We start from the raw sequence: 24,195 nt of genomic DNA, 5'->3' as shown, positions 1-24,195 counted from the left end.
TTTTTTTATTTATTCTAATGTAGTTGAAGAACCAATAGCCAAATTAATTTAATGTTAATTGAATGATTTGATTTGACATCATTTCACCTCATGTGCAAAGTTTTGTAAAATCTTAGTTTAATTTGCTAGCAAACACGGTTGGTGTGAAGTCAGGGCCATTTCATGAACAGTGTTTTAGTGCATGATATGCAGTGTATTCCATACATTAATAAACATTCATTGGAGTTGCCCCATTGTGTAATTTACATTTGAACACCCACAGTATAATAATAACAATGTTTTCAGAATACAGTGGTTTATTTTTCACAACCTTTATCCATCTTCTGTCACAGAAAGGGCTTGATGAAGAGTGAAGCTCTCAGACGGACCTTTCCGGAAAATCTCCTGACATGTAGTGCTTTAGTAGTCCTTTATTCTCCATGTAACATGAGCCGAATAAAGAATAAAGTCAATTGAAATTGCATCTCTGTGTACTGCTTGCGATATTTGTTACCTTGTGTGCCAAAGGTTTTTCCATGTCTGGTATAGACATAAGGGTTGGTGTTGACGCTATTACGAATAGGAACTCCAGACATTTTGGAAGAATTAAATTCACAAGTTTTTTTTTTTTACACAATTATGTAAACAACATTGGTTTTAACTGAATATATATCGATAACTTGCCTCAAATGGTACCATAGAGAAATACAAAACATTTAACACAGGGGTGTTAAACATACGGTTCTGTGTTCCTGAGAAGCTTCTCTATAATAATATGCCATTTAGCAGACGCTTTTATCCAAAGCGACTTACAGTCATGCGTGCATAAATTTTTACGTATGGGTGGTCCTGGGGATCGAACCCACTACCCTGGGGTTACCAGCGCCATGCTCTACCAATTGAGCTACAGAGGACCACATACAACAAAGTATAACACCAGAATCAACAGACTTAACTTGCCCGACTGCTCTGTTGACAATTGCCCCGGACAATAGTGCAACCTTTAGTGTCAAGTCTCTGTGGTATCAAATGGAATACTGCACACAGACAGACAGACAGACAGACAGACAGACAGACAGACAGACAGACAGACAGACAGACAGACAGACAGACAGACAGACAGACAGACAGACAGACAGACAGACAGACAGACAGACCATCCAGGGGAATTCAGTTTCTCTTTATTATAAAGGGGTGGAGCTTCTGCCATCAACATTCTGTGGAGGTATCTTCCTTTTTTTTAACAATACATTTAGTGACATTTTCGAATTTCAACCAAACATCAGCAAACATGGAAGGTGTGACATGAATAGTACGCTTAAAATTGTATCAGATGATTGGTCTGGAACAGAGTCAATAGACACAGGATACCAAAAATAAAAGCACATTCAAGGATGATACTAGGAACCCAAGCTACAAGAAAATACATGTGAATTTGTATAAATCATGAAGCAGTTATGTCTGAAAAAGTATGAAATGTATCAACTACATGAGTAGCTATTTTATCACCAATCTGCCTTTGACCAAGGCATGTTTTTATAAAGACCAAATCAACTACCATACTCTGTTGATGGACAGTTCAATTGGACACAGGCAATGGGCTGCTTTTGCATCGGTGTTTTGAACAGACCTGGGTTCAAATACTATTCGAACTCATTTCAAATACTTGATTGCACTTGCCTGTTGCAATGGAAGCAATAGAAAAGTCCCAAACGTAAAAACAGTTGTTGTTTTTTAAACAGCCCACCCACTCTTAAGCAGGCTTAAGCGAATGCTGAAAGTATCTGAAGGATTTCAAATATTACTTGAACCCAGGTCTGGTTTTGATTCCATGTTGTATGATGGCGTCAGGAATCAGGACCTTAGACCTCTTTCCCCTCCAGTTTTTTAACAACTCCTCTCCCTCCCAGTTTATCAATGAAGGCAGAGCTGTCTTTGGCGTCTGACATGTCGTTCACCTGCCACTCAAACTTCAGACCTGTGAAACACACGAGAACACAGACAGTCAGTCATTTCTCCTTTTTTTTTAAAGGAGTCCCACTCCTCACATATTTTAGTTTGGTTTTATTGGGGATGGAAAATAGAGGAGAGTAATATCACTGGGTCGGTTTCGAACCGCAGCAGTGTCTGGAGGACCTGGCTTAGACCGCTAGAAACCACCTCAGGCCACTAGTCTGTCATTACTGTGTCATTCACCAGGCTACTGTCCGCTAGAATCCGCACTTGTAACAATAACAAAGTGGGCACCCAGTCTCCGTTTTGGTAAAAAGCTGATGGATGGTGCCTGGGGAAGTGTAACCACTCAAATTCTGACCATCCCATGATATCATGACTCATGGGCGGCGCACAATTGGCCCAGCGTCGTCCAGGGTAGGGGAGGGAATGGCCGGCAGGGATGTAGCTCAGTTGATAGAGCATGGTGTTTGCAACGCCAGGGTTGTGGGTTCGATTCCCACGGGGGGCCAGTATAAAAAAATAATATGTATTCACTAACTGTAAGTCGCTCTGGATAAGAGCGTCTGCTAAATGACTAAAATGTAAATGTAAAATGATATCAAAATGATAGTTTTATTCATGTTTTGAGGCTATACAGTGTTTGTTTACATTTCTTGTCGACGAAACATTGGAGTAAAAAAAAATATATGGCGTGTCCAGGGGGGTGGCCACTCCAGATCTGATAGGTTGTCTCTAAATATATTGATCATTTTGACCAAGACGCGTACCGAAGGAAAGACTTATCAATCTCACCGGAGAAATCACCTGAGCGAGCGAAAGAGCGCCCCTCTGTCTTGGTATGCGTAGCCCATGTATCTGATGCTGTCTGGCCAAAAAGAGTATTACATGTCATTATTCTTTTTGGCCAGACATCATCAGAAACATGGGCTACAGATATTAAGACAGAGGGGCACTGTTTGCCTCGGATGCTTTCTTTGGTGAAATAGATTGTGAATTGAAGGAAAATTATGAAACACGGATAGACACGAATGAGATATATATAGGCTGCCAAGGCTTCCCTTGCCAAGGCTTCCCTTGGCATCCATAAATACATGCTACTTTGTAGGATGAATGCAATTACACGTATGGTGTTTGTAATAAATATCCCTTTCCATTCAAATGGGGGGTGCACAGTGCACTGTTCGGATGCTGGACTTATTTTGGAGCAGACGAACGTGTGCTTTTAACCTACTTAACCGACTTTCTGAAGTGATTTGTTTGACAATCAGATGAAAACATCACGACTGGTTGTGTTCATGACACATTAAAAAAGGTCACACGTTTACATGTCTTTACTATAATGCATTTTCACATAGGAGGTCCCCTTAAAAACATAAACAACCATGAATGTCACAGAATAATTCAACTCTGGATGGCACTTTCAAGTGAATTTACTGAATGCAAACACTGCAACAAGACTTTTGGAATTGATTTATGATTTATTCAAATCAAATCAAATCAAATCAAATCAAATTTTATTGGTCACATGCGCCGAATACAACAGGTGCAGACATTACAGTGAAATGCTTACTTACAGCCCTTAACCAACAGTGCATTTATTTTAAACAAAAAAGTAAGAATAAAACAACAACAAAAAAGTGTTGAGAAAAAAAAGAGCAGAAGTAAAAAATAAAGTGACAGTAGGGAGGCTATATATACAATAGAATAAAGTGACAGTAGGGAGGCTATATATACAGGGGGGTACCGTTGCATAGTCAATGTGCGGGGGCACCGGCTAGTTGAGGTAATATGTACATGTGGGTAGAGTTAAAGTGACTATGCATAAATACTTAACAGAGTAGCAGCAGCGTAAAAAGGATGGGGTGGGGGGGCAGTGCAAATAGTCCGGGTAGCCATGATTAGCTGTTCAGGAGTCTTATGGCTTGGGGGTAGAAGCTGTTGAGAAGTCTTTTGGACCTAGACTTGGCACTCCGGTACCGCTTGCCGTGCGGTAGCAGAGAGAACAGTCTATGACTAGGGTGACTGGAGTCTTTGACAATTTTGAGGGCCTTCCTCTGACACCGCCTGGTATAGAGGTCCTGGATGGCAGGGAGCTTTGCCCCAGTGATGTACTGGGCCGTACGCACTACCCTCTGTAGTGCCTTGCGGTCAGAGGCCAAGCAGTTGCCATACCAGGCGGTGATGCAACCAGTCAGGATGCTCTCGATGGTGCAGCTGTAGAATTTTTTGAGGATCTGAGGACCCATGCCAAATCTTTTTAGTCTCCTGAGAGGGAATAGGCTTTGTCGTGCCCTCTTCACGACTGTCTTGGTGTGTTTGGACCATGATAGTTCGTTGGTGATGTGGACACCAAGGAACTTGAAGCTCTCAACCTGTTCCACTACAGCCCCGTCGATGAGAATGGGGGCGTGCTCAGTCCTCTTTTTTTTCCTGTAGTCCACAATCATCTCCTTTGTCTTGGTCACGTTGAGGGAGAGGTTGTTGTCCTGGCACCACACGGCCAGATCTCTGACCTCCTCCCTATAGGCTGTCTCATCGTTGTCGGTGATCAGGCCTACCACTGTTGTGTCGTCGGCAAACTTAATGATGGTGTTGGAGTCGTGCCTGGCCATGCAGTCATGGGTGAACAGAGAGTACAGGAGGGGACTGAGCACGCACCCCTGAGGGGCCCCCGTGTTGAGGATCAGTGTGGCAGATGTGTTGTTACCTACCCTTACCACCTGGGGGCGGCCCGTCAGGAAGTCCAGGATCCAGTTGCAGAGGGAGGTGTTTAGTCCCAGGATCCTTAGCTTAGTGATGAGCTTTGAGGGCACTATGGTGTTGAATGCTGAGCTGTAGTCAATGAATAGCATTCTCACGTAGGTGTTCCTCTTGTCCAGGTGGGAAAGGGCAGTGTGGAGTGCGATAGAGATTGCATCATCTGTGGATCTGTTGGGGCGGTATGCAAATTGGAGTGGGTCTAGGGTTTCTGGGATTATGCTGTTGATGTGAGCCATGACCAGTCTTTCAAAGCACTTCATGGCTACAGACGTCAGTGCCACGGGTCGGTAGTCATTTAGGCAGGTTATCTTAGAGTTCTTGGGCACGGGGACTATGGTGGTCTGCTTGAAACATGTTGGTATTACAGACTCAGTCAGGGACATGTTGAAAATGTCAGTGAAGACACTTGCCAGTTGGTCAGCACATGCTCGGAGTACACGTCCTGGTAATCCGTCTGGCCCTGCGGCCTTGTGAATGTTGACCTGCTTAAAAGTCTTACTCACATCGGCTACGGAGAGCGTGATCACATAGTCGTCCGGAACAGCTGGTGCTCTCATGCATGCTTCAGTGTTGCTTGCCTCGAAGCGAGCATAGAAGTGGTTTAGCTCGTCTGGTAGGCTTGTGTCACTGGGCAGCTCGCGGCTGTGCTTCCCTTTGTAGTCTGTAATAGTTTTCAAGCCCTGCCACATCCGACGAGCGTCAGAGCCAGTGTAGTATGATTCAATCTTAGACCTGTATTGACTCTTTGCCTGTTTGATGGTTCGTCGGAGGTCATAGCGGGATTTCTTATAAGCGTCCGGGTTAGAGTCCCGTTCCTTGAAAGCGGCAGCTCTACCCTTTAGCTCAGTGCGGATGTTTCCTGTAATCCATGGCTTCTGGTTGGGGTATGTACGTACGGTCACTGTGGGGACGACATCATCGATGCACTTATTGATGAAGCCAGTGACTGATGTGGTGTACTCCTCAATGCTGTCTGAAGAATCCCTGAACATGTTCCAGTCTGTGCTAGCAAAACAGTCCTGTAGCTTAGCATCTGCGTCATCTGACCACTTTTTTATTAGCCGAGTCACTGGTGCTTCCTGCTTCAGTTTTTGCTTATAAGCAGGAATCAGGAGGATAGAGTTATGGTCAGATTTGCCAAATGGAGGGCGAGGGAGAGCTTTGTATGCGTCTCTGTGTGTGGAGTAAAGGTGGTCTAGAGTTTTTTCCCCTCTGGTTGCACATTTAACATGCTGGTAGAAATGAGGTAGAACGGATTTAAGTTTCCCTGCATTAAAGTCCCCTGCTACTAGGAGCGCTGCATCTGGATGAGCGTTTTCCTGTTGATTAATGGCCTTGTACAACTCATTCAGTGCAATCTTAATGCCAGCATTGGTTTGTGGTGGTAAATAGACAGCTATGAAAAGTATAGATGAAAACTCTCTTGGTAAATAGTGTGGTCTACAGCTTATCATAAGATACTCTACCTCAGGCGAGCAAAACCTTGAGACTTCCTTAGTATTTGATTTTGTGCACCAGCTGTTGTTTACAAAAATACAGAGACCGCCACCCCTCGTCTTACCCGAGTCTGCCGTTCTGTCCTGCCGATGTAGCGTATAGCCTGCTAGCTGAATGTTGTCATTGTTGTCATTCAGCCACGACTCCGTGAAACATAAGATATTACAGTTTTTAATGTCCCGTTGGTAGGATAACCGTAATCTTAAATCGTCCATTTTATTATCCAAAGCTTGAACGTTGGCTAATAGGATTGATGGGAGAGGCAGTTTACTCGTTCGCCGTCGGATCTTTACAAGGCACCCCGACCTACGTCCACGGTATCTCCGTCTCTTCCTCACGCGAATGACGGGGATCTGGGCCTTGTCTGGAGTCTGTAGAATATCCTTCGCGAACGCCTCGTTGAAAAAAAAGTGTTCGTCCAACGCGAGGTGAGTAATCGCTGTCCTGATATCCAGAAGCTCTCTTTGGTTATAAGAGACGATGGCATAAACATTATGTACAAAATAAATTACAAATAACGCGGAAAAACACACATAATAGTACAATTGGTTAGAGGGCTGTAAAACGGCAGCCATCTTCTTCCGGCGCTGTTCATTTATTTGAACAGGGATATACAGTACCAGTCAAAGGTTTGGACACACCTACTCATTCAAGGGTTTTTCTTAATTTTTTACTATTTTCTACATTGTAGAATAATAGTGAAGACATCAAAACTTTGAAATAACACATATGGAATCATGTAGTAACCAAAAAAGTGTTAAACAAATCTAAATATATTTTATATTTGCGATTCTTCAAAGTAGCCACCCTTTGCCTTGATGACAGCTTTGCACACTCTTGGCATTCTCTCAACCCGCTTCAAGAGGTAGTCACCTGGAATGCATTTCAATGAACAGGTGTGCCTTGTTAAAAGTCAATTTGTGGAATTTCTTTCCTTCTTATTGCATTTGAGCCAATCAGTTGTGTTGTGACAAGGTAGGAGGGTATACAGAAGATAGCCCTATTTGGTAAAAGACCAAGTCCATATTATGGTAAGAGCAGCTAAAATAAGCCGAGAAACGACAGTCCATCATTACTTTAAGACATGAAAGTCAGTCAATACGGAAAATCTCAAGCGCTTTGAATGTTTCTTCAAGTGCAGTCGCAAAAACCATCAAGCGCTAAGATGAAACTGGCTCTCATGAGGACCGCCACAGGAATGGAAGACCCAGAGTTACCTCTGCTGTAGAGGATAAGTTCATTAGAGTTACCAGCCTCAGAAATTCAGCCCAAATAAATACTTCACAGAGTTCAAGTAACAGACACATCTCAACATCAACTGTTCAGAGGAGACTGCATGAATCAGGCCTTCATGGTCGAATTGCTGCAAATAAACCCCCTACTAAAGGACACCAATAAGAAGAAGAGATTGCTTGGGCCAAGAAACACGAGCAATGGACATTAGATCGGTGGAAATCTGTCTTTTGGTCTGATGAGTCAAAATTTGAAATTTTTGGTTCCAACTGCAGTGTCTTTGTGAGACGCAGAGTAGGTGAATGGATGATCTCCGCATGTGTAGTTCCCACCGTAAAGCATGGAGGAGGAGGTGTTATGGTGTGGGGGTGCTTTGCTGGTGACCTTGTCAGTGATTTATTTCAAATTCAAGGCACACTTAACCAGCATGGCTACCACAGCATTCTGCAGCGATACGCCATCCCATCTGGTTTGCGCTTAGTGGGACTATCATTTGTTTTTCAACAGGACAATGACCCAAAACACACCTCCAGGCTGTGTAAGGGCTATTTGACCAAGGAGATGGATGGAGTGCTGCATCAGATGACCTGGCCTCCACAATTATCCAACCTCAACCCAATTGAGATGGTTTGGGATGAGTTGGACCGCAGTGAAGGAAAAGTAGCCAACAAGTGCTCAGCATATGTGGGAACTCCTTCAAGACTGTTGGAAAAGCATTCCTCATGAAGCTGGTTGAGAGAATGCCAAGAGTGTGCAAAGCTGTCATCAAGGCAAAGGGTGGCTACTTTGAAGAATCTCAAATAATTTGAGATTCTACATGATTCCATATTTGTTATTTCATAGTTTTGATGTCTTCACTATTATTCTACAATGTAGAAAATAGTAAAAATAAAGAAAAACCCTGGAAAGAGTAGATGTGTCCAAACGTTTGACTGGTACTGTATACCAAACCTAAGCTGAAGCATTTCATGTGTTGAACCATCATAATTATATAGATAAAACTCAGTTACGGTTAATAATGTTAGGGCCCCCCTAAACTGGGTCTGTGCCCCACCTTGGCCACCCCATTCAAAATGTTCTGGACACGCCACTGGGAACGACAGTTGAACTGAGCTCATGAGGCATTTATAAGTTATATTTTTCAAGAATCAATGGGTATAATGATTCATCAATAAATCCAAAAATGGATGTAGCAACTGCGGATTCTAGCATGCAATATGCAGCGATCTTATTGGACAAGTCCAGGCAGTCTCTCCCTGTTTCAGTCCATTTTATTCCGTTCGGTACCTAATGGGCATATCCCCCCCCTGATGCTGGGAAGGTGATTGGATGAAAGTCTTGAAGCAGAACTGAGAATACCCAAACTCTTACCTTGGAACTTTGCTTTAATGTATTGTTTTGAGCTGGCGTATTTCATTTTCTTTTTGATAGTTGAGTGTTCCGGAGCCCTGCAATTCAAACAGAAAAAAATACAACGTTTAGAAAGCGCTCCAAACATTCTGCCTCGAGTCAATGTCCAAATCCTCTCTCTCTCACTCCCTCCACTCAATACGGCTGACATGGTAGTGTTATTCATGGTGGTACGGTACATGTCATTCTAATTCTACGGTTCAACCTACCACATGATCTACTGTCCACCTATCGCCTTCCTTCATCTCCCAGGGGCAGTCGTACAGCGGTAGTTATTCTAATGTAGTTATTCTAACTACATGGTTCAACCTACCACATGATGAAGACCAGGTCCTCCTTGGGGCTGTCCTTGCTCTCCCAGGAACAGTCGTACAGGGCATAGCGGCAGTCATCCGTGGGCATCATGTTGACGATCTTCCTGAATACGTCCTCCTCCCCGTTCAGGTCCTTGACCTTAATTGATTGGTAATTGATTAATTGATTGCAGTTATATAGCATTTTTTCTAGATGCTCACGTTACTAACCATAACCCTAATTAAAATAGTAGGAAAGTTTGGACATTGCGGTTTCTGCATTTTAAAGCATTAACATGACACTACGTAATTCTATGACAGCCACGTTACATTATATTATAGAATTTTCAGAATTTTAAACAATGCTACAGTGGCTTGCAAAAGTATTCACCCCCCTTGGCATTTTTCCTATTTTGTTGCCTTACAACCTGGAATAAAAATTGATTTTGGGGGGGGTTGTATCATTTGATTTACTCAACATGCCTACCATTTTGAAGATGCAAAGTATTTTTTCTTGTGAAACAAACAAGAAATAAGACAAAAAAACTGAAAACTTGAGCGTGTATAACTATTCACCCACCCAAAGTCAATACTTTGTAGAGCCACCTTTTGCAGCAATTACAGCTGCAAGTCTCTTGGGGTATGTCTCTATAAGCTTGGCACATCTATCCTTCAAGTTGGATGGGTTCCGCTGGTGTACAGCAATCTTTAAGTCATACCACAGATTCTCAATTGGATTGAGGTCTGGGCTTTGACTAGGCCATTCCAAGACATTTAAATGTTTCCCCTTAAACCACTCGAGTGTTGCTTTAGCAGTATGCTTAGGGTCATTGTCCTGCTGGAAGGTGAACCTCCGTCCCAGTCTCAAATCTCTGGAAGACTGAAGTAGGTTTCCCTCAAGAATTTCCCTGTATTTAGCGCAATCCATCATTCCTTCAATTCTGACCAGTTTCCCAGTCCCTGCCGATGAAAAACATCCCACAGCATGATGCTGCCACCACCATGCTTCACTGTGGGGATGGTGTTCTCGGGGTGATGAGAGGTGTTGGGTTTGTGCCAGACATTGCGTTTTCCTTGATGGCCAAAAAGCTCAATTTTAGTCTCATCTGACCAGAGTACCTTCTTCCATATGTTTGGGGAGTCTCCCACATGCCTTTTGGCAAACACCAAACATGTTTGCTAATTTTTTTTCTTTAAGCAATGGCTGTTTTCTGGCCACTCTTCCGTAAAGCCCAGCTCTGTGGAGTGTACGGCTTAAAGTGGTCCTATGGACAGATACTGCAATCTTCTGAAGGTAATTGGTTGCACCAGATCTTATTTAGGGGCTTCATATCAAAAGGGGGTGAATACACATGCACGCACCACTTTTCTGTTATTTATTTTTTAGAATATTTTGAAACAAGTTATTTTTTTCATTTCACTTCAGCAATTTGGACTATTTTGTGTATGTCCATTACATGAAATCCAAATAAAAATCCATTTAAATTACAGGTTGTAATGCAACAAAATAGGAAAAAACGCCAAGTGGGATGAATACTTTAGCAAGGCACTGTACCTGAATGTCTAGAATTAGAACAAGGTAGCGCGTCATGAATGGATGATGCTTAAAGTCTCTAACATTCTAATCGCCTGAACTCTTCAATTGAGTTCAAAACACCCTATTCCCTATATAGTGCCCTACTTTTGACCAGAGCCCTGTGAGATTTAGGACACAGCTCCTAAATTCTTCCTGTGATTCCTCGCATCCTATATCCTTGACTCCATCTCAGTAGTAAAATGAGGAGAAGGTCCCTCCCCTTGGACCTTCTCCTCCAATGCATTTTGGGAAATAAGCGAGGAGAGAGGATGCAAGGAATCGAGGAACGATTAATTGAGACAAGCTTAAAATGCCAAAATATATGGTCCTTTGGATCTCAGTTGGCAGAGCATGGTGCTTGCAACGCCTGGATAGTGGGTTCGATTCCCGGGACCACCCATACATAAAAAAAAAAAAAAAAAAGTTATGCTTTGGATAAAAGTGAACGCTAAATGTCAAATGTCACAAAAATGTATGCACGCATGACTGTAAGTCGCTTTGGATAAAAGCGTCTGCTAAATGGCATATTATTATTATTATTATTATATATAATTATTATTACCTTCAGGCATTTCTCCTCGTCCACGACGATACATTTCCCATCGTCGCTGATCTTGAAGAGCACCAGCTTCAGCTGCTCCTGCTTATCGGCACCCTGGAGGCGAACTCTGATCTTGTCAAACGTGAGCACGACGTCGTCATGGACGGCTATTCCAGAGGCCTGGTCACAAACAGGAAGAAGAATACAGCCTGAGACAGTTGCCTGGTCACAAAACAGGAAGAAGAATACAGCCTGAGACAGTTGCCTGGTCACAAACAGGAAGAAGAATACAGCCTGAGACAGTTGCCTGGTCACAAAACAGGAAGAAGAATACAGCCTGAGACAGTTGCCTGGTCCCAAACAGGAAGAAGAATACAGCCTGAGACAGTTGCCTGGTCCCAAACAGGAAGAAGAATACAGCCTGAGACAGTTGCCTGGTCACAAACAGGAAGAAGAATACAGCCTGAGACAGTTGCCTGGTCCCAAACAGGAAGAAGAATACAGCCTGAGACAGTTGCCTGGTCCCAAACAGGAAGAAGAATACAGCCTGAGACAGTTGCCTGGTCCCAAACAGGAAGAAGAATACAGCCTGAGACAGTTGCCTGGTCACAAAACAGGAAGAAGAATACAGCCTGAGACAGTTGCCTGGTCACAAACAGGAAGAAGAATACAGCCTGAGGCAGTTGCCTGGTCCCAAACAGGAAGAAGAATACAGCCTGAGACAGTTGCCTGGTCCCAAACAGGAAGAAGAATACAGCCTGAGACAGTTGCCTGGTCCCAAACAGGAAGAAGAATACAGCCTGAGGCAGTTGCCTGGTCCCAAACAGGAAGAAGAATACAGCCTGAGACAGTTGCCTGGTCCCAAACAGGAAGAAGAATACAGCCTGAGGCAGTTGCCTGGTCACAAAACAGGAAGAAGAATACAGCCTGAGACAGTTTTCTGGTCACAAACAGGAAGAAGAATACAGCCTGAGACAGTTGCCTGGTCCCAAACAGGAAGAAGAATACAGCCTGAGACAGTTGCCTGGTCCCAAACAGGAAGAAGAATACAGCCTGAGACAGTTGCCTGGTCACAAACAGGAAGAAGAATACAGCCTGAGACAGTTGCCTGGTCACAAACAGGAAGAAGAATACAGCCCGAGACAGTTGCCTGGTCACAAACAGGAAGAAGAATACAGCCTGAGACAGTTGCCTGGTCACAAAACAGGAAGAAGAATACAGCCTGAGACAGTTGTACTAAAGCTCTTAAGAAATGCATCATCATCAAGAATCAATCAGAATATACAATTCATTGAAATTACCATTGATTGAAAAGCAGGAAATCTCATGACCAAATTAGGACCTTGTAACCTCACCATCCTTACGTATGTATTTTATTTATCAGTTTATCCACTGGTAATGGTACTTAAGGTTGCTTAGAGGCAGTTCATGCTATTCTACACATTTTGCCATGAATGAGGCTGAGAGAAATTGTTGCATTTTTAAAGCTAAAATATGTGTGTTGACTGTGATAAAGGCACTGGGTTATGAGCTAACCTTCAGTCCAGCTACCATCTAAAATTGGCATAAGAACAGAGTTTGGCCTGTAAAAGTAGCCCCGATTGAACACGATTTTGTGTGTGTCGGTGTGTGCGTGTGTGTGCGTGCGTGTGTGTGCGTGCGTGTGTGTGCGTGCGTGCGTGCGTGTGTGTGCGTGCGTGCGTGTGTGTGCGTGTGTGTGTGTGTGTGTGCGTGCGTGTGTGCGTGTGCTTGTGTGTGTGTGTGTGTGTGTGTGTGTGTGTGTGTGTGTGTGTGTGTGCGTGCATGTGTGTTGTGCGTGCGTGTGTGTGCGTGTGTGTGCGTGTGTGCGTGTGCTTGTGTGTGTGTGTGTGTGTGTGTGTGTGTGTGTGTGTGAGAGACCAGTTAGAGCTTCAAAGCCTCAGAAGCAATGTTTGGTTCAAGATGAGAGACGGCTAGCTGTGGTTAAGAGTCAAGGTTCAGGTTATCTCACAGGACTAGAATAAGGAAAACCGGCTTCCCTATAGATGGGTTACAGTTGCGTCACAAATCACCTAGCAACCACACGGGGCGCCATGTTGGAAGACCAGAGTCAGCCGGGTGGAAGTCCTCTAATCGTCCACAATGCTGGCTGCATTTTGCAACCACCGTAAACATCAGGAAGATTACCCATTATTTCATTTTTCTGAGGACCCAGAAAAAAGAGGCAGTGGGAGAACCTATTCAAGTAAGTAAATATATTTAGATAATTATAAACAATGTATTATTAGCTAGCTAGCTTGCTACAGGAACTTAGTGGGCAGGCTAACTTAAATTAGCTGCTAATGTAATGTTAGCTAGCTAGCTAGCTTAGTGAACTAAATATCACCAGCTAGCTAACTTCATATTAACTAGTTAACTATCTTCATGTATTTGTCATTTTAAATTTAAGACACAAACTTGCATTTGTAGCTAGGTAGCTATCTCCTTGGTGTTTTATGATTGCGCATAATCTGTAAAAAAAAAAAAAATCCCTGTTGTCTTTCCTGCCTTGTTAGAGCAGCCAAATACTGCACACTAGTTTTAGGCACTGTTATCATGCAGTTTAAGGTAGCCACTCAGCTGTTGTTGTCGGAAGAATTGATGCGATGGTCTTCCAACATGGCCGCCAGGAGGCGTTGTACGTTACCTGGCAACCCTGTATTCAAGTCGATGATGTGGGTGGACTGGCAGCCATTTTGAGTGTACCAAAGCAAAGCAGGAAGTAAAAGCAGTTCTAAGGATTCTATTTCGGTTCTCTGGGAAAAGGCCTCAGCAGCAGTTTCAAAGATTCTCTCAGTGTTTGATTATCTCATCATTTATTTGATAGTTCATTCCTTGCCAGGTGATTGATTAAATTCAAATTATTGAATTCCGATTACATTTTTGTTGGCTCTAATATCCATATCGAGGCTTACTTATAAGATGAAACACAAAGAAAAAACGGATTCAACTCAAAAGGTTAAGTCATTGAAATGCCTAAATCCACATGTGGGTTTTGTCTGATGTATTTACGACCCTGTGAAGGCGGAGCGTATATAATTTTCAAGTACCTGGAATGTAGTGACACTGTTACACATAGTTCTGACTCAATGCACTCAAACAAGTCCAGCATACCTAACCTACTCTTAGACACAATAACCTACATACCATTAATCTACACTGAACAAAAATATAAACGCAAATTGTAATGTGTTGGTCCCATGATTCATGAGCTGAAATAAAAGATTCCAGAAATGTTCCATATGCATAAAAAGCTTATTTCTCTCAAAATGTTGTGCACAAATTTGTTTACATCCCTGTTAGTGAGCATTTCTCCTTTGCCAAGATAATCCATCAACCTGACAGGTGTGGCATATCAAGAAGCGGATTAAACAGCATGATCATTACACAGGTGCACCTTGTGCTGGGGACAATAAAAGGCCACTCTAAAATGTGCAGTTTTGTCACACAACACAATGCCACAGATGTCTAAAGTTTTGAGCATGCTGACTGCAGGAATGTCCACCAGAGCTGTTGCCAGGAAATGTAATGTTCATTTCTCTACCATAAGCCGCCTCCAATGTTGTTTTAGAGAATTTGGCAGTATGTCCAACCGGCCTCACAACCGCAGACCACGTGTATGGCGTCGTGTGGGCGAGCGGTTTGCTGATGTCAACGTTGTGAACAGAGTGCCCCATGGTGGCGGTGGGGTTATGGTACAGGCAGGCATAAACTACGGATAACGAACACAATTGCATTTTATCGATGGCAATTTGAATGCACAGAGATACCGTGACGAGATCCTGAGGCCCCATTGTCGTGCCATTCATCCTCCGTCATAACCTCATGTTTCAGCATGATAATGTACGGTCCCATTTCACAAAGGATCTGTACACAATTTCTGGAAGCTGAAAATGTCCCAGTTCTTCCATGGTCTACATACTCAACAGACATGTCACCAATTGAGCATGTTTGGGATGCTCTGGATTGACGTGTACGACAGCGTGTTCCAGTTCCCGCCAATATCCAGCAACTTCGCACAGCCATTGATGAGGAATGGGACAACATTCCACGGGCCACAATCCATGCCCCTACTTAAAAAAAAAATATGGTATCTGTGACCAACAGATGCATATCTGTATTCCCAGTCATGTGAAATCCATAGATTAGGGCCTAATGAATTTATTTCAATTGACTGATTTCCTTATAAAATATTTGAAATTGTTGCATGTTGCGTTTATATTTTTGTGCAGTATATTAAAAACCAAGTGGACCTGACATATGACAGCAACTCTCCTCTACTCTAACACATTCAACACCATTAATACTATCGATACATTTATACTGGCTACTGGTTATCTGTGAAGCAAGACAATGACTCCCGAGTGACAATGACTCCCGAGTGGCGCAGTGGTCTAAGGCACTGCATCGCAGTGCTAGCTGTGCCACTAGAGATCCTGGTTCGAATCCAGGCTCTGTCGTAGCCGGCCGCGACCGGGAGACCCATGGGGCGGCGCACAATTGGTCCAGGGTAGGGGAGGGAATGGCCGGCAGGGATGTAGCTCAGTTGGTAGAGCATGGTGTTTGCAACGCCAGGGTTGTTGGTTTGATTCCCATGGGGGGCCAGTATGAAAAATATAAAAGAATGTATGCACTAACTGTAAGTTGCTCTGGATAAGAGCGTCTGCTAAATGACAAAAAAAAGACTAAAATGTAGCAAATGCTATCACCCTGAGCAACAGCACTAACCTAAAACCATTATTTGATCATACTGATTGAAGAGGGCCATGTTTTGACAATAACCATAGGAGTTGGCAAGACAGCACAGACAGATCTGGGACCAGGCAAGGTCCCAGATCAGTTCATAAAGAAACCTTCCCTTCTTGCTTCCACGGAGGAGTAGAGGAAGACTCACCTAAACAAGACTGACCTGAATGTATATGAAAACAGAGGAAGACTCTTAACTAAACAGAACTGACGTGAAAACTGAGGAAGACTCTCACCTAAAACAAGACTGACCTGAATGTATCTAGCTGAAAACAGAGGCAGACTCTCACCCTCAGTGGCAGCCATAACCCTAGGGGGGGGGGGGGGGCAAAGACACCCTTGTATGGAGAATGTTCTAAAAAAGATTGGTAAAAGCTCTAAAAAGGTATAATGTTGTAATGTTATAGATCTAAGTAAAGGCCTCTGTCCTGCTGAAATGTTGCTGTTTTATGATACACCTATTACACAGGCCCCACAGTAACCTATGCAGCTAACGCAGCTAACCAAATGCAGTTGTGTGTTTTCCTTACTCCAGTATGAAATATGAAACCAACTGTAAACTGCAGCTAGATCAGAAGCACAAATTGGTAGCAGCAAGTACCTTTAACTACACTCTTAGATAAGGGTTTTTGTTTGAGATTTAAAAACAAGCACCCACAAAAGCAGGACATTTTCCTGACAGATCTGTTTATCTCGTAATGGTGCCAAAGGAGTAGCAGATATAGGGCAGAGAGAGAAAACTGATCCTTTATCGGCACAAAGCGTCTCGGAGTAGATAATTGTGCTGAGAATAGAGTCATTTTACTCGTAGTCTTATGCGTCAAAATAAAAGCATGAAACCTCTTTAGTCAGAAGAGTCACACCTAGTGGAAAGATATTGAGGACACCTCAGGAGTAGTCCTCACCAGTTATTAGTTACTAGGACACCTCAGGAGTAGTCCTCACCAGTTATGAGTTACCAGGACACCTCAGGAGTAGTCCTCACCAGTTATGAGTCACCAGGACACCTCAGGAGTAGTCCTCACCAGTTATGAGTCACCAGGACACCTCAGGAGTAGTCCTCACCAGTTATGAGTCACCAGGACACCTCAGGAGTAGTCCTCACCAGTTATGAGTTACCAGGACACCTCAGGAGTAGTCCTCACCAGTTATGAGTTACCAGGACACCTCAGGAGTAGTCCTCACCAGTTATGAGTTACCAGGACACCTCAGGAGTAGTCCTCACCAGTTATGAGTTACCAGGACACCTCAGGAGTAGTCCTCACCAGTTATGAGTTACCAGGACACCTCAGGAGTAGTCCTCACCAGTTATGAGTTACCAGCAGGTGTGTTGATTATAGAAACATGCAAAGAGTCAGTTGTTCCTGTACCACATGCAATTGCTTTGGAGTTGTTAAAAAGATTTGAATGATATTTCAATATTTCTGTTTTGATATTATCAATCTAGAAATCATCTAGATCTACGTGCAACAGTAGGCCTTATTTTATGAGTCACATGACATGACCAAATACTTATAACCACTAGGCTAATAAACCTGTTTCTCTTTCGATTATTCAGTTACCTACATCATGCTATTTGAATTTATCCTTTTGGAGCGCAACATCACGTTGGTAAAAAAAACAATATGCCTAAATTGGGCATACCCATGAATTGGGCAATTGAAGGCATCTAGGGCTAACGTTGTACGTAATGTTGAATGCAACATTATCGGCAAGTGACTTGATTGATCCCTACTGTGGCGAAGCGATTTAGACGGGGGAGTGACAAGTGTGTTGTTATAATGGCAATATTGTCAAAATGTCACTTTTGGTTGTTTTGTTCCCCGTCATTTGTAACAACGTCAATGAGCATCATCACTACTAGTTGTTCTTGTCTTAAAACAGTTTTTCAAATCAAATCTAATCACATTGTATTTGTCACATACACGTGTTTAGCAGATGTTATAGCGGGTGTGGCGAAATGCTTGTGCTTCTAGCTCCGACAGTGCAGTATATCTAACAAGTAGTATCTAACAATTTCACAACATATACCCAATACACACAAATCTAGTAAGGAATGGAATTTAAGAGTATATACATATATGGACAAGCAATGAAAGAGCGGCATGGACTAAGATACAGTAGAATATTATAGAATAGAATGCAGTATATACATATGATGAGTAATGCAAGATATGTAAACATTATTAAAGTGACTAGTGTTCCGTTTCTTAAAGTGGCCAGTTATTTCAAATAGGCAGCAGCAGCCTCTAATGTGCTAGTGATGGGTATTTAACAGTCTGATGGCCTTGAGATAGAAGCTGTTTTTCAGTCTCTCGGTCCCAGCTTTGATGCACCTGTACTGACCTCACCTTCTGGATGATAGCAGGGTGAACAGGCAGTGGCTCGGGTGGTTGATGTCCTTGATGATATTTTTGGCCTTCCTATGACATTGGGTGCTGTAGGTGTCTTGGAGGGCAGGTAGTTTGCCCCCGGTAATGCGTTCGACAGACCGCACCACCCTCTGGAGAGCCCTGCAGTTGTGGGCGGTGCAGTTGCCGTACCAGGCGGTGTTACAGCCCGACAGGATGCTCTCAATTGTGCATCTGTAAAAGTTTGTGAGGGTTTTAGGTGCCAAGCCAAATTTCTTCAGCCTTCTGAGGTTGAAGAGGCTCTGTTGCGCATTCTTCACCACACTGTGGGTGGACCATTTCAGTTTGTCAGTGATGTTTACGCCAAGGAACTTGAAGCTTTCCACCTTCTCCACTGCGGTCCCGTCGATGTGAATAGGGGGGTGCACCCTCTTGCTGTTTCAGGAAGTCCACGATCATCTCCTTTGTTTTGTTGACGTTAAGTGAGAGGTTATTTTCCTGGCACCACACTCCCAGTGCCCTCACCTCCTCCCTGTAGGCGGTCTCGTCATTGTTGGTAATCAAGCCTACTACTGTTGTGTCGTCTGCAAACTTTAACAGGATTCTGAGGACCTTTTCTGAGATGTATTGTGGATATGGGCGCTGATCTTTTAAAGTGATCTTTACCTCAGAAACCTGCACTAATTTTTCACAGTTACAGTGAGGGAAAAAAGTATTTGATCCCCTGCTGATTTTGTACGTTTGCCCACTGACAAAGAAATGATCAGTCTATAATTTTAATGGTAGGTTTATTTGAACAGTGAGAGACAGAATAACAACAAAAAAATCCAGAAAAACGCATGTCAAAAATGTAATAAATAGATTAGCATTTTAATGAGGGAAATAAGTATTTGACCCCTCTGCAAAACATGACTTAGTACTTGGTGGCAAAAACCATTGTTGGCAATCACAGCGGTCAGACGTTTCTTGTAGTTGGCCACCAGGTTTGCACACATCTCAGGAGGGATTTTGTCCCACTCCTCTTTGCAGATCTTCTCCAAGTCATTAAGGTTTCGAGGCTGACGTTTGGCAACTCGAACCTTTAGCTCCCTCCACAGATTTTCTATGGGATTAAGGTCTGGAGACTGGCTAGGCCACTCCAGGACCTTAATGTGCTTCTTCTTGAGCCACTCCTTTGTTGCCTTGGCCATGTGTTTTGGGTCATTATCATGCTGGAATACCCATCCACAACCCATTTTCAATGCCCTGGCTGAGGGAAGGAGGTTCTCACCCAAGATTTGACGGTACATGGCCCCGTCCATCAACCCTTTGATGCGGTGAAGTTGTCCTGTCCCCTTAGCAGAAAAACACCCCCAAAGCATAATGTTTCCACCTCCATGTTTGACGGTGGGGATGGTGTTCTTGGGGTCATAGGCAGCATTCCTCCTCCTCCAAACAAGTTGAGTTGATGCCAAAGAGCTCGATTTTGGTCTCATCTGACCGTAACACTTTCACCCAGTTCTCCACTGAATCATTCAGATGTTCATTGGCAAACTTCAGACGGGCATGTATATGTGCTTTCTTGAGCAGGGGGACCTTGCGGGCTCTGCAGGATTTCAGTCCTTCATGGTATAGTGTGTTACCAATTGTTTTCTTGGTGACTATGGTCCCAGCTGCCTTGAGATCATTGACAAGATCCTCCCGTGTAGTTCTGGGCTGATTCCTCACCGTTCTCATGATCATTGCAACTCCACGAGGTGAGATCTTGCATGGAGCCCCAGGCCGAGGGAGATTGACAGTTATTTTGTGTTTCTTCCATTTGCTAATAATCGCACCAAGTGTTGTCACCTTCTCACCAAGCTGCTTGGCGATGGTCTTGTAGCCCATTCCAGCCTTGTGTAGGTCTACAATCTTGTCCCTGACATCCTTGGATAGCTCTTTGGTCTTGGCCATGGTGGAGAGTTTGGAATCTGATTGATTGATTGCTTCTGTGGACAGGTGTCTTTTATACAGGTAACAAGCTGAGATTAGGAGCACTCACTTTAAGAGTGTGCTCCTATTCTCAGCTCGTTACCTGTTTAAAAGACACCTGGGAGCCAGAAATCTTTCTGATTAAGAGGGGGTCAAATACTTATTTCCCTCATTAAAATGCAAATCAATTTATAAAATTTTTGACATGCGTTTTTCTGGATTTTTGTTGTTGTTATTCTGTCTCTCACTGTTCAAAAACACCTACCATTACAATTATAGACTGATCATTTCTTTGTCAGTGGGCAAACGTACAAAATCAGCAGGGGATCAAATACTTTTTTCCCTCACTGTAGATTATCTTTACCAGAGAAAACCCAAATCTTTCTCAGTAATCTTTGCCAGAGAAACCTATCCTGATCCAAGACGGCACCCTATTCCCTATATAGTACACTATTTTTGACCAGTGCCCTGGGCCTTTGCTAAAAGTTAGTTCACTAACGGGTCGCACCAAACGTGGACCTCCCGTTCGTCTACCGATCGCTCAGCGCTGCTGCTGATGTCTGGCTGCTGACCATTTTCAGTCGATTCTACATGGAAAATCGGCTTGCACTGGTTCGCAGGTACTCTCAGCAGGCTAACGCTGTCGGTGTGTTGGAGCCTTAGGAAAAGGGTTCCAGTTTAGGGGAAGCCTGGCAGTACTCTCAGCAGGCTAACGCTATCGGTGTGTTGGAGCCTTAGGAAAAGGGTTCCAGTTTAGGGGAAGCCTGGCAGTACTCTCAGCAGGCTAACGCTGTCGGTGTGTTGGAGCCTTAGGGTTCCAGTTTAGGGGAAGCCTGGCAGTACTCTCAGCAGGCTAACGCTGTCGGTGTGTTGGAGCCTTAGGGTTCCAGTTTAGGGGAAGCCTGGCTGTGACTCTCAGCAGGCTAACGCTATCGGTGTGTTGGAGCCTTAGGGTTCCAGTTTAGGGGAAGCCTGGCCGTGACTCTGTGTAGTTTCTCTCTGAGTGGTGGAGGCCTCAGTCTGGAACATTCCAGACAGACTGGAACAGGTCAGCACAAGATTATAAATCTGAACGTTGTCCTAAAGTAGGATTTTGACAATTAGGATCTTTCTGTAATACCCTTCCATGAATATAGAGAGAAATACATGGGGTAGATTTGACAATTATTATATTTATCTAATACATGGGGTATAGAGAGAAATACATGGGGTATAGAGAGAAATACATGGGGTAGATTTGACAATTATTATATTTATCTAATACATGGGGTATAGATTATTATATTTATCTAATACATGGGGTATGGATTATTATATTTATCTAATACATGGGGTATAGATTATTATATTTATCTAATACATGGGGTATGGATTATTATATTTATCTAATACATGGGGTATAGATTATTATATTTATCTAATACATGGGGTATAGATTATTATATTTATCTAATACATGGGGTATAGATTATTATATTTATCTAATACTTGGGGTATAGATTATTATATTTATCTAATACATGGTGTATAGATTATTATATGTATCTCATACATGGGGTATAGATTATTATATGTATCTAATACATGGGGTATAGAGAGAGGAACTAGGCCTAATACTAATCTTTCAGGGTTTCATATTGACTCTCTCTAGAGGCATCGTTTCCTTGTGAGTGTTCTAGGCCTCTGTCGGCCACATTCCTGGAGACCGTGAGGAACAAGTTCGCTCTAGTAGTAGAACCGCCCTGGTGACGCCACAACACTCAGGAGGGAGCTGGCTATATAACTCCTGGTACCCTAGTCCCTATATGTTGGACTATTTCTAACCAGGGCCCGTAGGACAAATGTCACACTATTCCCTATATAGTGCACTAATTTTGACCAGGGCCATGTCTTGGGCTGCGTCCCAAATGGCACCCTATTCCCTATATAGTACACTACTTTAGACCAGAGAATGGCACCCTATTCCCTATATAGTACACTACTTTAGACCAGAGAATGGCACCCTATTCCCTATATAGTACACTACTTTAGACCAGAGAATGGCACCCTATTCCCTATATAGTACACTACTTTAGACCAGAGAATGGCACCCTATTCCCTATATAGTACACTACTTTAGACCAGAGAATGGCACCCTATTCCCTATATAGTACACTACTTTAGACCAGAGAATGGCACCCTATTCCCTATATAGTACACTACTTTAGACCAGAGAATGGCACCCTATTCCCTATATAGTACACTACTTTAGACCAGAGAATGGCACCCTATTCCCTATATAGTACACTACTTTAGACCAGAGAATGGCACCCTATTCCCTATATAGTACACTACTTTAGACCAGAGAATGGCACCCTATTCCCTATATAGTACACTACTTTAGACCAGAGAATGGCACCCTATTCCCTATATAGTGCACTACTTTAGACCAGAGCCCTATGGCACCCTATTCCCTATATAGTACACTACTTTAGACCAGAGAATGGCACCCTATTCCCTATATAGTGCACTACTTTTGACCAGGGTCCATGGGGCAATTGGAACGCAACCTAAACCTTTTCTATTCCTTTCTTGCAGAAGAATCCAAAGATAATGTAAGAATCCAAAGATAATGTAAGAATCCAAAGATAATGTAAGAGAAAATCCTACGGGTAAGCAAGCCTTGATGATACACAAGAACAAACCTTTTTTTCTTCATTGAAGACACTGAAAATCAGACCACTAACTTTGCGAACGCCAAAAGAGCGCAAAGATTCAGGATAGAATCCCACTGAGGTTTCAAGTTTTATGTTCTTACAATTATCAGCGTGGTATCTGTGAATACTCTACTGGAGAGAGAGAGGTACACTGTCCATTTGATAAGTTATTTTAAAACCTTTCTCTCAGTTTCATAGCGTAACACACGTCCTATACCTCTAACCCCCCCCCCACACACACAATATATTGCAATACTGAGAATTAGTTGGCTTAGAAAAAAGCCATCCATGCAAAAGTCTCCAGCACTCACCATTTTCACTGCTGTTTTTGTGAAGAAAGTAGACAGGAGAGGATAGGTGATGGGTGTGTGCAGCGCTGTCTGGTCCGGAAAGAAAAGCAGGTAGAAAAAGTGGGAGGTTGGGTTGTAGTCAGCTAACTAGGCCTACTGTTTTCCTCTGATGTCAGATGTAGCCCGAGGCTGCACCTGTGTCCAGGATTGTTAAAACAGGTTTATTAAATGTTAAGAAAACGTTGAAAAGCTCTTTGTTGTTGCTCATTTTAACTTGCCTACTATATTTATAAACGCTTACTAACTTATCACTGTAAGCGAATAAAGTCATTTAAATTACCTTAATAGGTAATAATTACACAGGTGAGTGGGAGCCAATGTTGGGTGGTGGGCGGAGTTGGGAACAACACACCTTATATGGAGAACGAATGAGGCGACATATTTAACACGGCTAAAGTTTTGAAAGACATTTCGACACCCTTATATGGCAGAGGGGCAGAGGAGTAGGGGGTTGGACCTTTAAGGGTTATCTCTCCCTCTCCACAGTGGGAGATAGAAACTGTCTGATAACTCCCCCCTAAAAAAAAACTCCATGATACTAATCAGGCATAAGAGGAGTCTATAGTGGTGATATCTTTATAAGGTACGTTCATCTTCTGTGTCTGAGTTACTGGGTTTGACTTGGCTTGTGTCCTAAATGGCACCCTACTCCCTACACCCTATTCCCTACACCCTACTCCCTACACCCTATTCCCTACACCCTACTCCCTACACCCTATTCCCTACACCCTATTCCCTATGGGTACTGGTCAAGAGTAGTACGAGATAGAGTGAATAGGGCTGCCATTTGGGACACTCCTTGACGTAATGGTAAGGGTGTAGTTAGTTTGCTGAAGAAG

General features: G+C 43.2%; 1 protein-coding gene across 2 annotated transcripts; it reads right to left on the bottom strand.

Annotated features, from left to right (window-relative positions):
• Window positions 1–20: 20 nt before the first annotated feature.
• On the bottom strand, window positions 21–23,619 carry LOC311112304 (cofilin-2-like). Of its 2 annotated transcripts, none has more exons than XM_084155360.1 (6): window positions 23,318–23,619; window positions 11,267–11,425; window positions 9,149–9,288; window positions 8,797–8,873; window positions 1,841–1,957; window positions 21–1,609 (listed from the first exon to the last, which is right to left on the bottom strand). In XM_084155360.1, exons 1-5 carry the CDS (start codon window positions 23,318–23,320, stop codon window positions 1,842–1,844), a joined length of 495 nt encoding a protein of 164 aa, XP_084011486.1. In that variant the 5' UTR covers window positions 23,321–23,619; the 3' UTR covers window positions 21–1,609; window position 1,841. The 2 variants fall into 2 exon arrangements, with proteins under 2 accessions (XP_084011486.1, XP_084011485.1); XM_084155359.1 differs by having other exon boundaries at window positions 1,848–1,957.
• Between the last annotated feature and the right edge of the window lie 576 nt (window positions 23,620–24,195).

This window comes from Coregonus lavaretus (genome assembly GCF_964263955.1).
Source record: "Coregonus lavaretus genome assembly, chromosome: 1".
Classification (NCBI taxonomy): Eukaryota; Metazoa; Chordata; class Actinopteri; order Salmoniformes; family Salmonidae; genus Coregonus; species Coregonus lavaretus.
The sequence above is the reverse complement of the archived record's forward strand: the minus strand, read 5'-3'. Positions and strand labels throughout refer to the sequence as shown.

Bases quoted from the DNA above. Each gene is read 5' to 3' on its own strand.
- LOC311112304 (XM_084155359.1), bottom strand. The intron at 9,289-11,266 runs GTAATAATAATT...CAATCAATTAAG, and splicing joins ACGAGGAGAAATGCCTGAAG to GTCAAGGACCTGAACGGGGA. The intron at 8,874-9,148 runs GTAGGTTGAACC...TTTGAATTGCAG, and splicing joins GACCTGGTCTTCATCATGTG to GGCTCCGGAACACTCAACTA.